This window comes from Lipotes vexillifer, unplaced genomic scaffold (genome assembly GCF_000442215.2).
Source record: "Lipotes vexillifer unplaced genomic scaffold, Lipotes_vexillifer_v1.1 scaffold1906, whole genome shotgun sequence".
Taxonomy (NCBI): domain Eukaryota; kingdom Metazoa; phylum Chordata; class Mammalia; order Artiodactyla; family Lipotidae; genus Lipotes; species Lipotes vexillifer.
The window spans coordinates 96,007-111,929 of NW_006770807.1; the positions used below are offsets into that span (position 1 = coordinate 96,007).

The 15,923-nt window shown below is 42.0% G+C and overlaps 1 protein-coding gene across 1 annotated transcript in view; it reads left to right on the forward strand.

Annotated features, from left to right (window-relative positions):
- Positions 1-14,722, forward strand: part of LOC103079630 (PH and SEC7 domain-containing protein 3-like) — a gene marked incomplete at its 5' end in the record, with an annotated part of 102,636 nt that extends 87,914 nt beyond the window's left edge. The window contains one exon of the mRNA XM_007446356.1: positions 14,005-14,722. Within this exon, the coding sequence (XP_007446418.1) occupies positions 14,005-14,223 (219 nt within the window). The remainder of the gene's footprint in view (positions 1-14,004) is intronic.
- Positions 14,723-15,923: the final 1,201 nt, after the last annotated feature.

Genomic DNA, 15,923 nt, shown 5'->3' on the forward strand with positions numbered 1-15,923 from the left:
CCAGTTAACTACAGAGACAGGAGTCTTGCATTGCCGTTTGGAGTTGCATTTTGTATGACACAATGAGCGAGGTCTGCAGAGCTCTGGATTTTCATCTGTAAAAGATGACGCACGCTTCTGAAGGGAGGAGAAGCTTAGCAACAGGATCCTTTGAATCACATTTTAAACAGATGATTGAGAAGCAGAACAAACAGCCAGTCACAGGACCCGCAGTGACTCTGTCCCTAAATCCCTCCTTACACCTGAAATGTCTGCTCTGAGGAGGGTCACTGCTTTGGGTGAATGTACTGTCTGCCAGAAAAGGGAAAATACTTGCAATTATAAAATAGTAAAATTAGGAAAAGGGATGGACTGGAAGTTAGGAGCCCACTTTAGTCTCATCCTTGATGTGTTTGGTACTAGTTTTCCTCTCTGGACCTCAGTTTCTGGCTGTGGAGATGAGATGGGATTGGGTGAACTAACCTGTAAGGTCGCCTCCAGCTCTTTATTTTTGATGCGAGATACATACTAACAGCAAAACTCACTCTCACAATGATCCCTAAGAGTGTTGTTAAACGTAAAACAAGAATAGTTCAATTTGGGGATATCAGGGGATCTGGACCAGCTTGTCCAAATAGAGATATAGTGCAAACCACATATATAATTGTAAATTTTCTAGTAGCTACACTTAAAAATAAAAGGAAACTGGTAGACTTAATTGTAATAAGATTTTTCAACTTAACACAATATGTCCAAAATATTATCATTTCCACGTGTAATCACTATAAAATATTAAGATATTTGACGCTCTTTTCTTCCTAAGTCTTCAAACTTTAGTATACCTTTACACTTAGGGCACATCTCGGTGTAAGGTGGCCACACTGCATGTGCTCAGGAACCGCCTGAGGCAGTGGCTCCTGTGCTGCTCAGTCCCCCTAAAAGCCAGCTGGGACTGGGAGGCCTGGTCACAAGTGGGGTGCAGGTTTCATGCATAATGGAAGAGGTGCAGCTGTTGTGCACCATAGGACTCTACAGTAGTTTGCTGACGGTGTCCCTTCGGTCTAGCTGCCTGTGCTATGCCTGTTGTTTACTGTTTTGATTGTTACTTCTGGGTGGGGACTCAGTAAAGAAGAGGCCCACCTGGTGTGAGTGCTGTCACCACAGTGACTTGTGAGAAGGAAGTGCCCCTTCAGTCTCCCCACAAAGCTATTCTCATGCAAATAGTGTGAGCGGCCTCCTTCGCAATTCCCTTGGACCTTTTGGTAAGTGACCCTCCCATCTGTTTTTTTTGCAGACTGCTGGTACTGTCCGCCTTTTCCTGTACTAACTCTGTTTTTTTCTTTTTACCCAGAATACTTTATCTCTGTCTAACTACTTTAGGTTTCTTCCTACTACTTTCCATAAGAATCTGTATGCTTTTGATGTAAGAGTTTAAAAACTTGTGTGCTTGAGCCCCTGCCCTGAGATGCAGAGGATTGTTGGAACAGGCTACTGCAGTTCTTTAGGTGTATCTAGTTCAGAATTACTCAATAGACTTATAATGAAAACTTAAAATGTTTTCAGAAATGTTCTTCTGGAAATATTAGGGGAAAATCATATGCAAAAATCCTATGTTTGTACTAGTCTTCTCAGTACAGCCCTCACTGGAAGGCTGGAAGCAAGTCCCCCGGTCACGGACTTCTTGCAGGAGCACCTGTCTGCCTGGACAGCTCCTGGAGGTGTGGCTCATGTGCACGAGGGACACGTCGGGGCCTCTCACCTCAACCGGAGGTTTCCTGCCTGACCGGGTCTGGCCTTTGGCCAGTTTGTGGACAGAGTCCACCACAGCTGGTTTCCCATGTGCCTTCCCCTCCCCGGACCCACACTGCATCTTCATCCATGTGTCATGCTTCCCTCCTTAGTCCTGGGAAGTTTATAGCTACCCCTCATTCTGCCACTTGTGGAGCCTGAGACTGGAGGGGGCGAGGGACTTGTTGAGGCCTGGTCACTCAGTGGTCTGACTCCACGGGTCGAAGATACTTTACCAAGACAGGCTCAGAATTGGACACAGAACTGGTGAGATGGAAGAGAGATATTTGAACTGGGCCTGCAGAAGGTGCAAAACTGCTTTGAGCTCAGAAGCAATCAATATATCTTAGGTATAAAGTGTCCTGGGAAGTCAGTGGGGAAGGTAGTTTACCTTCAAAGCTTCCTCAAATCCTACTTTAAAAATTTCCTAGAAAGACTGACCTGTCCCCTTATGACAGGCATTGGCGTTTTGGGACCTGTGCACGTGACAGGCCAGCTGCCACAAAGAGCCCCGGGAGCGTATTTCTGAGAGAAAGTGTGTGCGACTTTAGGGAATCCCAGTACAGCCAGAAGCACCAACTAAACATAAACCAAGGATTAAGAGTGTGGCCTGTAGGTGTTTCCCTGGTGGCACAGTGGTTGAGAGTCTGCCTGCCGATGCAGGGGACATGGGTTCGTGCCCCGGTTTGGGAAGATCCCACATGCCGCGGAGCGGCTAGGCCCGTGAGCCATGGCTGCTGAGCCCGCGCGTCCAGAGCCTGTGGTCCGCAATGGGAGAGGCCACAACAGTGAGAGGCCCGCGTACCGGAAAAAAAAAAAAAAAAAGAGTGTGGCCTGTATAAGAATGTTGTCATAACAAACTAAAATTTTGTTTTAGATGTGAGTTCCCTAAGGAAAAACTTAGTGAGAGACAAACGTTTATCCCATAGGAGTTAAATTTAGCCTCTTATCCAGATAAGTAGTATTTCTCTAGCTCAGATTGCTTATCTTGGGTATGTAGAAACTTGACTTCACATCTCTGTTTCAAAAGACAATTTTTTTTTCCATTAAACTTTTGAATCCCACTGATCCAGAGTTAATTTTCTTTTTCCAGTTAATTTTACAGTCAGCTATTGTCAAAACCCTCATGTAAGGCCACGCTGGGCAGGGCCCCCAGAGCCAGGAGCCTGGTACATGAGAGGTCTGCAGGACTGACCCATGGCTAGGTGGGAACTGGACAATTCTTGAGTGTTCCACCTAGAAAACAAACTGTGTTCTGTTTTCTAAGTGAGCTTTATGGACTTTTAAATTGAGAAGTTCGAGTTTAATTTCTAAGAAGAGAAAAAAAATCTGGGTACTAATACAGACTGGGTTTATAGAAAGGGTTTTGAGAGCTGGAGAAACAAAGTGTGAAGAGTGAGAAAGGCAGCAGCGTTTTAAAAATTAGCTCTCAGAATTGGGAAAGCTCTCCTTGACACCGAAGTCCTGTTCTTCTCCACAAAGATGTTGCAAAGGGAAAAGTACTGCAGGGGATCTGCCTGCCCGGGCCTGGCAGCGGGGGGTCCTGGGAGGGACAAGCACAACAGGGGTGGCCATTGAGGCCTCGCTGCTCCCTGAAGGGCCTTTGGGAGCTCTGGGGGCAGAGACCAGACGCCTTAGGAGCATCAGACCAGGACCACAGGATGGAGACAAAGACACGCTCAAAACGCTTTCTGCAGACCCAGTGCTTTTTGTCCGTATTAGAGTTTTTGACCTCTTCTGCTTACACTATTATTAGAAGTAAGCTTTTTATTTTAGTTTTGTTTTTAATTGAAGTCACAAAGTTCATTTAGAGAGCAGTCGAGCCAAAAGGTAGACTGAAATAAAACAATAGAATTCACACTGCCTCAGGTTTTGCCAGAAAGCCACGAATACAAACTATACAACCTAAAAATGTGTGTATTTGCTATATTTTGGCAGTGGGTTACCATTACGTGCAGAAGCCTGATAGGGGAATGGCATAGGGAAAAAACGTTAAAATTTTCTTTTAAAACTGTAAGTCCTAGCATAGCTTTCAGATAAGAAGTTATAGAAAGCTCTGTTTTTAATGTATTGCTTTCTTAAGTTAGCAGGTAGCGGAGGGTGAGCCAGCCGGGCAAGGAGAAAGTCTGCAAGTCAATTCTGCATCGTCCTATAGAATGCAGAGTGGAGATGAGCAGTTTCTTCCAGAGCTCCTTGTTTTGTTGGCTTGTTTTAATTGTTTTGGTTTGTTTCTTTGTTTTCCAGTGTAGGGGTCTAGGAGTGCTTTGCTGTGTGCATGACATTATTGGTGTTCTTCTCCTTTCATTTTAAGCTGGCCTTTTACCCTTCCTGCCTGAGAAGGGGAAATGTCAGGAGGAAATGTATTCAGGACTTGATTGCTGGTGCAGTGAGGTCTGAAGGCAAATGGCAGCGCTAAGTTAGAATTGCCTTTGCAGTTTTCTTTTCATTTAGGCTGTTACTATTGTATTTATGTATCAGAGGTCAAAAGGAGATAGTGTTATATTAAATGAAATGAAAAATGGCATGCAGGGCTCAAGAGAAAAGAAACTGCTCCATCAGATGTGGATGTGATTGAACTTCTTTTCAAATAATAACAATACTCAGGATTTTTTTTTTTTTTAGCACTTAACATCTAACCTAAGCCACAGCTTACTTGGCCTTGGATACTGTATTGTTTTGTTCCTCCCTAGTAAGCATTGCTGCTAGTGAAAGGGATATTTTTCCTACATGTTTGAGAAGCATTCTTATAGGTGATTAAAGACCAACTCAATAAATTAACATTGCAAAACAATGTAGTAAGGAGGTTACAGAGTGAAGAAACAACTTGATTTTAGGAGAAAAAGAAGCCATTAAGCATTTGAATTGTCTTTGGCTCTCGGCTGTCACAGAAGGTTTTATGGAAAGCGCAAATCTTACGAAGGAAATTAAGGGAGAGAGCTTGCTGAATGGACAAAGCCACAAAAGCAGTGTTCAGATGCCTCTCTGCAGAGAGTAGCCACTGAGCTTGGATTTGGTAAAATCCCATCTCAATTTTCTGATAGTGGGATCAGCTCACACAGTTATACTGCTATGAATCTATTCATACTGTCGGAGAATCTCTGAGCAAGGAAGCTGAGCATACAGCTCTGAAATTTTTAAGAGTTGATCTGAGAATGAATCCACAGAGACTACGTCAAAACCTTTAATAATGGGGCTTCCCTAGTGGCACAGTGGTTAAGAATCCGCCTGCTAATGCAAGGGACACGGGTTCGAGCCGTGGTCCGGGAAGATCCCACATGCCACAGAGCAAGTAAGCCCGTGCAATACAGCTACTGAGCCTGTGCTCTAGAGCCTGCAAGCCACAACTACTGAGCCTATGTGCCACAACTACTGAAGCCTGTGCGCCTAGAGCCCATGCTCTGTAACAAGAGGAGCCACCGCAATGAGAAGCCCGCGCACCACAACAAAGAGTAGCCCTCACTCACCACAACTAGAGAAAGCCCATGCACAGCAACAAAGACCCAACGCAGCCAAAAATAAATAAATTAAATAAATAAATTTTTAAAAAAGGGAACAACTGTGAAAATGATTTAAAAAAAAAAAGACCTTTAATAACGTGACCAAAGGCAGTAACTGTCCCCAAAGCACATTGCATTCTCAGGCTCCCTCTGTCCTTCCTAATGAAAGTACACCCTGGAAGGGCCACGTAATGAAAACTAGCAAGGATTTAGGAAAGTGAATCAATGCCATAGTTAGTGGCCACCTGCCCCCAAGACTGCTCTTTTCACTGTCACATTGCTTCCCACAGACTTGCGTTCTGCAGCCCATCTCATCTTTAACGTGCCCCATCTGGAGCTATGTTCATGCTTGCACAGTGGTTACTTTGTGGCATGAATTATATTAATTAAAACATTCATGGTTTTTTGTTGTTTCTTCTTCCCTTTTTACTATCTGGTTATGAAAATTATTGTCAGAGCAAAAGTGTAAAACCTCCATATTGTTATTATTTACTTGTTTAGTGTCAGCAGCAGTTTCCTTCCCATGTTAATATTGATGAGGCTGCTACTCTGACCCACAGAGCTTAGAATCTTAGGTGACTGTTGAAGTATTTACCCAAGGGTAAATGTGATCCTGGTGCATTACATATAAGTCACATGCAAGAGTCATCAGGCAAAGGAATTCACATATAAATGACCATTGACAAACTCTTATCTTTTTAATGGATGCTTTTGTTAGAAGGTAAATTTAGAGGCTGCCCTTCATGTCAGAATGAGATCTAGTTACTAACAAATGAAGAACCACCACACTCCACACTCCAAAAGTCCAGTTTTTCACTTTTTGTTTTAAAGCTCTAAGTGGGTAATAAAATTTGGTCTTCATGTACTACTACATAAGAGATGCTCAGAAAATATGTCTCTGTTTTATGAACCTCAAAAGTATGATATAAACTACTTTTCTTTCTCTGTAGAGAGAGAGCCCCAGTCTTAAGTACGCAGCCTCAGCGCACTCTGCAGGGTTTGTACGGGTGGCATCTTGACAGCCGTGGTCTGGATGTGGGGGGCATAGATAAAGTCTTTGCTGAGTGGTGCCACTTAGGGTCACACCATAGCATTTTTGTAGAAAACATGGGAATGGGGAACACTGGAGGTGAAAGAGCATTCCCTAGAGGCTACTGACAGAGGGGCTCATCAGGCATCTGCCTCTGCATCTATATCCATGGTTTTATTTTTCTAGAATTTGCCACATTGAGAGTTCAAAGTATGTTTTCTATTAGACATGAGAAATTTATTTTCTCATTTGTTCCTTCTTTCCATTTATACAGTCATCAAATGTTTACTTAGTGTGTACTCTGTGTTCTCTGTGCTGGGGATATATTAACAAACAAAAGCCAAGTCCTTGCCCCCATGTGATTGCATTCTAGGATTGGCAGGGGGAAGATAGACAAGATTGTTTCATAAGCAAACTCTAAGGCTCATGGTGAGAATGCTAAGGAGAAAAATAATGCAGTGACCAGTGCGAAGAGCAGGTGTGGCAGTTTTAGGTCTGGATGACCAGGGAAGGCCTTTGCATAAAGGAGACATTTGAGTGAAGACTGAAAGGGGTGACAGAGGCCAGGGAATATGCCCTGTGGGCTCCTGGGGCCATGCTCCTTGGGCAGAGAGAGCAGCAGGTACTAGAGGTCTAGAGCCAGGAGTGTGTCTGCTATGTTCAAGAACAGCCAGGAGGCAGGGTGACTGGCACACAGCATGCCCGGGGGGAGCAGTAAGACACCAGACTGGGGGGTGGCACTGATGGGGGTTTCCTAGGCCAGTGTAAGGATTTGGGGTTTGGAAGGATTTTTAAGGATGAGAAGCCATTGGAGCATTTTGAGCAGATGACACACTCTTACAGTTTAGCCCATGACTCTCTTTCTAGAAGAGTATGCATGGGGGACAGAGAGGGAGCAAGGGGACCAGAGAGGCAGCTGTCGCAGGCACAAGGTGATGGTGCTTGGTCCAGACTGGAAGTGGTGGCAGCAGAGAGAAATGGTGTGCTTCTGAATTTATTCTGAAGATGGAGGGACAGATGGATGTGGGATATGGGAGAAAGAAGGATCAAGGAGCAAAGTTTTTATTGTCAAATTTCCTTCCTCAGGATTTTAGAAGTATCTCCAGGCTGCTCCCTAGTAAATACTAGTATACTAACTAATCATTACCCAGATCCAGAAACTGCTGTAGGACAATTTGTTGGCTAACTCTTACAATCTTGATATCCTACGTGTTGTAGGCTTATAGGGGAGGACCAAGAGAACTGTACTCTAGCACTCATGGCAAGCAAACAACTGGTATAAAACTATTAATGGAAATAATAAAATAGTCAACGGATTTAATACTTATTATGTGACCACAGTATGGCTTAGAGTGGAATAACATCCATCAATAATTTGTTGAATATTCAGAGAAAACCCAACAAAAGTACGTTATACCAAAGCTTATTAATTAAGCATATCTTTTGCTAAATAAAATTATGACAGGAAGTGCATGTACAGCTCAATTGAGATACTGTTTTTTATTGAAGTACAGTTGATGTTGCATTAGTTTCTGGTGTACAGAAATGTCATTCAGTTATAAATATACATTCTCTTTCATATTCTTTTCCATTATGGTTTACTATAGAATATTGAATATAGTTCCCTGTGCTATGCAGTAGGTCCTTGTTGTTTATCTATTTTATATATAGTAGTTATATATAATATTTGCTAATCCCAAACTCCTAATGTGCCCCTTCCCCCTTTCCCCTTTGGTAACCATAAGTTTGTTCTCTGTGTCTTGTCAGTCTGCTTCTGTTTTGTAAATAAATTCATTTGTATCATATGTTAGATTCCACATATAAATGATATCGTGTGTGTGTGTGTGTGTGTGTGTGTGTGTGTGTGTGTGTGTACCCCACATCTTTTTTATCCATTCTGTTGATGGACACTTAGGTTGCTTCCATGTTTTGGCTATTGCAAATAGTGCTGCAATGAACATTGTGGTACATGACTCTTTTTGAATTATGGTTTTCTCTGGGTATTTGCCCGGTAGTGGGATTGCTGTGTCATATGGTAATTCTATTTTTAGTTTTTTAAGGAACTGTTATACTGTTTTCTATAGTGGTTGCACCAATTTACATTCTCACCAACAGTGTAGGAGGGTTCCCTTTTCTCCACACCCTGTCTAGCATTTATTATTTGTAGACTTTTTGATGATGCCTATTCTGACCGGTATGAGGTGGTACCCCATTGTAGTTTTAATTTGCACTTCTCTAATAATTAGCGATGTTGGGCATCTTTTCACGTGCCTCTTGGCCATCTGTCTGTCTTCTTTGGAGAAATGTCTATTTAGGTCTTCTGCCCATTTTTTGATTGAGTTGTTTTTTTTTTTGTTATTGAGTTTTATGAACTGTTTGTCTATTTTGGAAATTAAGCCCTTGTCAGTCAATTGGGATGTTGTTTTTATGAGTGAGTCCAAGCTGAGTGTTGACCATTTTATTAGTCTGCAAATAGTAGAAAACTTGACTAAGTTTTTAAACAGTATAAACATTCTTTATCTCACCTAAGAAAACTTGAAGTAGATGGTCACTGGCTGCTTGAGAGTTGCCACCGAAGATATATGATCTCTCTAAACTTCTGATTTGCTATCCTTAGCACATTGGCTTTTTTGTTTTCATGCTTATCGTTTCATGGTTTCAAAGTGCCTGCCATAGCTCTGAACATTTCATCTCCCAACTTTTATCAGAGCACCAAAAACTGCTTCCATGGAAGTACCCTAGTCGGCTCTCCTTACATGTCACTGGCCAGGTCTAGGTCACAGGGCTGCAACGTTGACTGGCAAGGGGATGAGGGTTATCCCATCTGTGTTAGACCACGATTCCTGTCCTGGGTTTAGGCTAGAACATGACACCCTCAGTGAAAAGCACAACTCCGTCAGCTGCAAGAGGAGGCTGCTAGGGAAGCAGCAAACAGTGTTTGCTGCTCTGTCCTCTACCAGCTTCTTTGGCTGAGATTGACCATTGGAACATGACCCTCAGGTTTTCAGTCTCTGAACTGGCACATCAGGTTAAAAAGTGATTGAGAAGTACACTTCCTGCTGTTGCTCTGCTTTTCCCTAAACACCAGCTCTAACCTAAAAAAAATTTCAGGATTGGTCTTAGAAAAGAGAGTCATGTCTTCTCTGAAAGGAAAAAAGGAAATAAACCCTCCCAAAGATGCCACATGGTTGCGTTGTTAGGAAGAAGTCTGACTTTGCCACCCCGGAGGGGAGAAGTCAGGAGAGGTCTTGGAGAAGAATTTTGCGGGCAGTCCTAACCCTTCACTCCTCGGGCTGCATTCAGAGCTGCCTGTCTTTGCTCAGAGGCAATCTTTAAAGCCTCTGGATAGAGGTTTACAAATTTGGTGAGTCTGTAATCCCAGAAGAACGTAGATCACAGTCCTTCCAGTAGTCCTGAAGAGTCCTGAGATTAAAGATAAGTTTTCCTAAAATATTTTACAGAGGAATTTGGCTTCGCCACAGAGAATGGTAGAAAGCAAAGCTTTATTACTGGGTTTAGTAGCCTGTGTCCCTGTAAGCCCTTTTAACTCAGAAATAGAGCACAGCCATTGGAAGTTCCTAAACAAACCCACATTGTTTTTTTCCTTATTTCTCTCAACATCTGAGCAGTCCTGGTTGCCGGCCCCCTTTCACCCTTTGCTTTGCTTTGTCTTTTCTTCTCATCTGATGATTCATATACTGCCACTCCTCTGTGCTCTGCCTTTTGTTTGTTGATTGACACACTGATGTAATTTATGGGGGCAACAGATTTGCAGCTGGAGCTGTAAAATGAGTGGATGAAATTGCTTTTCTTTATGCATTTTTTTGGTGAATTTTCCCAATAATGTCAGTTTCTTCAAAAGCCAGTAGAAAATGGCCCAGTCACCTTTTCTTCTTTTGTCCTCTTTCAAGTCATCTCAAAAAATTGTCCTTCATATCCCTTTTATTGTAGAAATGCCCTAGTTTTGTGAAATAGTATGCCTTACATTAATTTTCTGAATGTATTTTTAAACTGTCTTTAGATCATTTTACTAAACCTTATTCATATTAAAATACAGTTCTTTCCTGCATTTTATTCTTGCCACCAAGGCAGTTTAGAGACAGATTAAGTCTCTAAATTCCTAGAATGAACATGACTTTAGATTTCACTGTTGCATAGACTACTGTGTAATACTGATGACATATTTTTTATTAGCATATGCCCTTATTAAACCCTTATGTATTGATAGCTTTCTGAGAAAAGATTAATATTTTATTCCTTTGTTACTTCTTTACTAAAATTGGAATGTGTATCAATTAGTGATGCTTTCATCTGCAATTAACAGTACTTGAGGCACATGAAAAGGTGCTCAACATCGCTAATCATCAGGGAAATGCAAATCGAAACCACAGTGAGATATCACCGCACACCTGTCAGAATGGCTGTCATCAAAAAGAACACAAATAACAAATGTTGGCGAGACTGTGGAGAAAAGGGAACCCCCCTACAGTGTTGGTGGGATTGTAAATTGGTGCAGCCAGTGGGGAGGGATAAATTAGGAGTTTGGGTTTAACAGATATACAGTACTATATATAAAATAGATAAACAAGGACCTACTGTATAATAGCACAGGGAACTATTTCCAATATCTTGCAATAACCTATAAAAGAATATATATGTTCTTTTTCAGATTTATATAAAACTGTATCACTTTGCTGTACACCTGAAACTAACACAACATTGTAAATCAACTCTACTTCAGTTAAAAATAAAATTGGTGCAGCCACTGTGGAAAACAGTATGGCAGTCCTTCAAAAAACTAAAAACAGAACTACCATGTGATCAGCAATTCCCCTTCTGTGTATATATATCCAAAGAAAATGAAGACACTAATTCAAAAAGATAATGCACCCAATGTTCATAGCAGTATTATTTACAATTGCCAAGATATGGAAGCAGCATAAGTGTCCACCAACAGATGAGTGGATAAAGAAGATGTGGTATATATACAATTGAATACCACTCAGTCATAAAAAAGAATGAAATCTTACCATTTGTGACAACACAAATGGACCTAGAGGGTGTTATGCTTCGTGAAATAAGTCAGAGAAAGACAAATACAATATGATTTCACTTATACATGTAATCTATTAAAAACAAAACAGATGAACAAACATAACAACAGAAACAGAGTCATAGATACAGAGAACAAACAGGTGGTTGCCAGAGGGGAGAGGTGTAGGGTGAGGAGAGAAATAGGTGAGGGAGATCAAGAGACACAGACTTCCAGTTGCAAAATAAAATTTGAGTCAAGGGCATGGGGAATATAGCCGGTAACTATGTGATATCTTTGAGTGGTGACAGTTGGTAACTAGACTTATCATGGTGATCATTTTGAAATGTATAGAAATGTTGAATCACTATGTTGTGTAATAGGAACTAACATAGTGTTGTAGGTCAGTTATACATCAAAAAGAAACAAACGAAAAAACAGACTCATAGGAAAAGAGAATAGATTTCTGGCTGCCAGTTGGGAGGGGGAAATGTGATGAAGGCAGTCAAAAGGTACAAACAGCCAGTTATAAGATAAATAAGTAGTAGGGGTGTAATGAAACACATGATAAATATTAGCACTGCTGTATGTTATGTATGAAAGTCATTAGGAGAGTAAATCCTGAGTTCTCATCACAAGGAAAAAAAATTTTTTTTCGATTTCTTTACTTTTGTATCTATATGAAATGATGGATGTTCACTAAACTTTTTGTGATCATTCTTTCATGATGTATATAAATCAAATCACTATGCTGTATACCTTAAACTTATACAGTGCTCTGTGTCAATTATATCTCAGAAGAAACTAGAAGGAAAAAATGTGGCGGAAAAAACCATTACCTGATTAACAGTGGCTTAACCCCAAAGGGTATTTGTTATTCATACTTAACAAGACGGTCAGAGGCAGTAAGGACTTTGAGAGTTGGATCCAGCTCATTGTGTCATCAAGAACCCGGGCTCTTTCTGTCTTTCCATTTCCCCTCAGGCCTAGCATGCTGTCCTTTTGCCTTCATGCCTGCTGCCTCATGTCACAGGGTTACAGCTTTAGGAATCACATCCATGTCAAGGAAGGAATAAGAGTGAGGGGCTGGCATCAGTGGCTTCTCCTCTCAACCTACCCCTGTCATCAGAAAGCAAAATCGCTTTTGCAGAAGTCCCCCAGGAGAGTTCTCCTTATAACTCAGTGGCCAAAATATCACACAGCCCATCTTAGTTGCAAGAGTATCTGGGAAAGTAAGTATTTGGTTTTATCAACAGTGGGAGGGACATAGGAGAAGAGGGGGGTTGAAAATGGCTTTTGATTGGCCAAACCTACAGAGTCTCTCAGAGTTGTCATCCTAAAATACACATTCCTGCATATATTTTCACACCCAGGAAGGAAATGCAGCTTAAGAGTATGGGTTCTAGAGTCCATATCCCAGCTTCACTTCTTTACCGTCTTGGACTTATCTCTGCCTCTATTTCCTTTACTGTAAAACAGGGATAATAACGTACCAATTGTATATGATTCTTGTGTTAATGCCCTCAAGTTAGCCTGTGGGCACCCCATAATGTAATCATCGTCAACCAAAGCTTGGCACCTCAACATGGCTACTGACCAAACCCAGAACAAGCTTAATGACTAGCAGCTTTTCCCTACTTTTGAACAAAACAACTTGAAAGAGTAGCTTCAAGTAGCTTCACCTTCATAACTATTAACTTAAAACAGATATATAAAATCTCAATTTGACCAGAAAAATCCCTAAAAGACTTAGTTATAAAAGACTTTGCTGCCTTTGTTGGGACAATTTACAACTGAGCTGTTCTTTTGCTTAGAAAGAAAATACGTTAGGCCTTCTACAGATCCTTCATGTGTTGAAGCAGTATGATGAGAGACTTGTTTTGACTAGAATCTATCAAATCAAGAATCTGAGACCCTTCTGTAATTTGCTCTACGTACACAATAGCTCTGTATAGTGACTCAGATACAAACTTAAGAAAAGAAAAGCAGCACCAGTAAAGGTTAGAGAAAATAAATCTCTGCAGTGTTCTTCTCAATTATTCTTAGAAAAAGATACCCAGAGACAAGAAAATCAAGGAGCCGTTCAAAACATAGTAGACACTCAATGAACAGTTGATGAAAAAAAATGTGTAGAATAAAGAACAGCATCAGGGAATAATTTGAAGTTTTGCAAGAAACCATAGTACTCTGAGAAGTTGGTAATCCTAGCAGAAAAGCCGTAGCAGGAAACCCAGAGCATCTTCTAGGAAGTGTTAGTGGTCCCGTAGGGGACAGGAGTACAGGTTCACCACCAACTGCTTCCTCAAGTTGGGAATAAAGAACTGCACCCCAGCCAGGTTCAGGGGAGGCCTTGGCCACGGCCTTGTGGGGCGGCCCCAGTGGCTGCAGGCCTGAGCCTGAGAGCCATCTGGTCCCCAAAACCGGAGGCCGCAGCTCTTCCAACGCACACTTTCTTGTGCTGAATGTTCAGGAAGCAGGCTTCCTCCATCTCATAGCCATTCCTGCAGAATGCAGAACAAAGGAGAACTCACATTCTATCTTTGTATCTTACCGAATCGATGAAACCATCAGTCAGCCTCCTGAGCTGCCAGCCCTGCCCTTCGGGAAGTGAGCTCGCTGGCGCCTTGTGCTGTGTGCCTGTGACAGTGTACTGACCCCTCTTCTCTGACTCCCTGCAGAAAACCCGCTATGAGATGTATGTCTGCCTTCTGAAAGAGGGGGGCCTGGAGCTGCTGAGTAGCAGCGGTGGAGGGGGCGCCGCGGGCCTGAAGAAGTCGCACTCCAGTCCCTCGCTGAACCCAGATGCATCTCCGGTCACCGCCAAGGTCAAGAGAAACGTGTCGGAGAGGAAAGACCACCGACCTGAAACTCCAAGCATTAAGCAAAAAGTCACTTAGAATCCATCTGCGGCCAGGAAGTGCTGGTCGTGGAGCAAAATAGGGTTTTTCAAGATCTTTCTGGTGAATCCGTGAATATATTTAAAACAAAGTCTGTGACTAAATGGTGCATTAGTAACCTTTCCTATTGTATATTTTTGTTAGTTTCTGTACAGATTGTCTCTTTGCACTTGATTTCTTTGCTTTGATGATTTCTGCTACCTGATAACTAATGCACCTTTTGTGAGGGGAGGGGATCATGATTTCAGAATGGATTATGTATCGCTTCTCCCTCAGGGTTCTCTCATTTGCACTCTGCTCAGTTGTTTAGTGTGTTCTCAAATCAGCTGTTACACTTTTTATAAAGGTTAAAGATTTAATCCATTGTGAAACACTTAACTGGACAAACTTTGTAGTTTAGAAAATTCTAGCCAGAGTTAATATAAGCCTTTTCATGTAAAATCTTGCCCAGTCACAGAGGTGGAATCCAGCTCTCGTGCTCGCAGAAGTTCAGTTAAGAGTTACACTCACGGGAGGTGCCACTCCCCTCTGAGGCCTCACGCATCTGAGTGCTTAGTGTTGAGTCCGGCCCTGCTGGTGGGGGTAGAGTGGGGCAAGGACCTCAGGACTGGGGAATTTAAGAAGCACGTTAGCTCGCTTGAAGTGTAGATTCCATTTCAGCCAAGCAAGGAAGGAGGAAGTGGCGTCTTTTGAAGGCTGAGGCAAGGTGGCCCCAAGTTCATTTTGTTTTCTAAAGGATGGTGGCAACAATGGACTCTCGGGGGCTGCAGCAGTGAGCTGTGTTTTTGATCTGCAGGAAGTTGTTACCCCACTCCCACAAGGTCTAGACAAGGAATCCAGAGCCATCTGTGGTGGATACCCTGCCATCCGGGAATTAGGTTCTTTTATATATATAGGCATGGTGTTGTCTCCTGGTTGTAAGAATTTGGGGTCTTCCTAACAAAATAATATCAAAATGGAGCCCCTTTCATGCTTTCCTTAATAAAGCAAAATAAGGAAGGAAAAAGTTGTTTTTCCCTATAGTTGTTTGGCAATAGAATGTTGATTCTTTACAATAAATCTGAAAGGAAAAAAATCTGAAGGAATTATGGCTGGAAAACTGAGGAATCTCCTGGTGACAAACAGAGTCCCTTAGTCTGTTCTTGTCTCTGTCTCTGTGAAGCCGCTTCACCCTGCTGCACTGAACTGTCCCCTAAAATAAATCCTTGATTCTAAATCATTTCTTTGTATCTGCTCAGAGCAGTCATAAGCTTATTCCAGGGACAGTCCCTTTGAAATTCAGGGTGATAAACAGAACATTCTCTTACTGAGGAGAAGAAAGGAGTGAAAATTGAGCCCACTGTGAGTTAGAACTTTCTGATTTTGGAACCTGAAAACTTTGTGATCCTTAAACCTAGAATCTCCACAAGTTCAGAGCAAATGGAATCACTTCGAATGTTCTTTTCTCTCCCACAGAGATTTGCTCTTTTCTTCTTGGTTTACTAGTTAAGGTGCTGTGTGACTAGAGGCTCAGGGACTCTGTGTGGGTAGCATGGCTCCGGGGAATTAGAGAAAACCTGCTCCTGAACCATGGTACTTTCTAGTGGTATTTTGTTCTGATGCACCAGCATTTATACAGGACTGTTTATTAACATGCACTTCCTTCAGCTGTAGAAATGCCCATACTTGCTGGTGCCCAGAAAAGAGAAACCCCTCCGTAA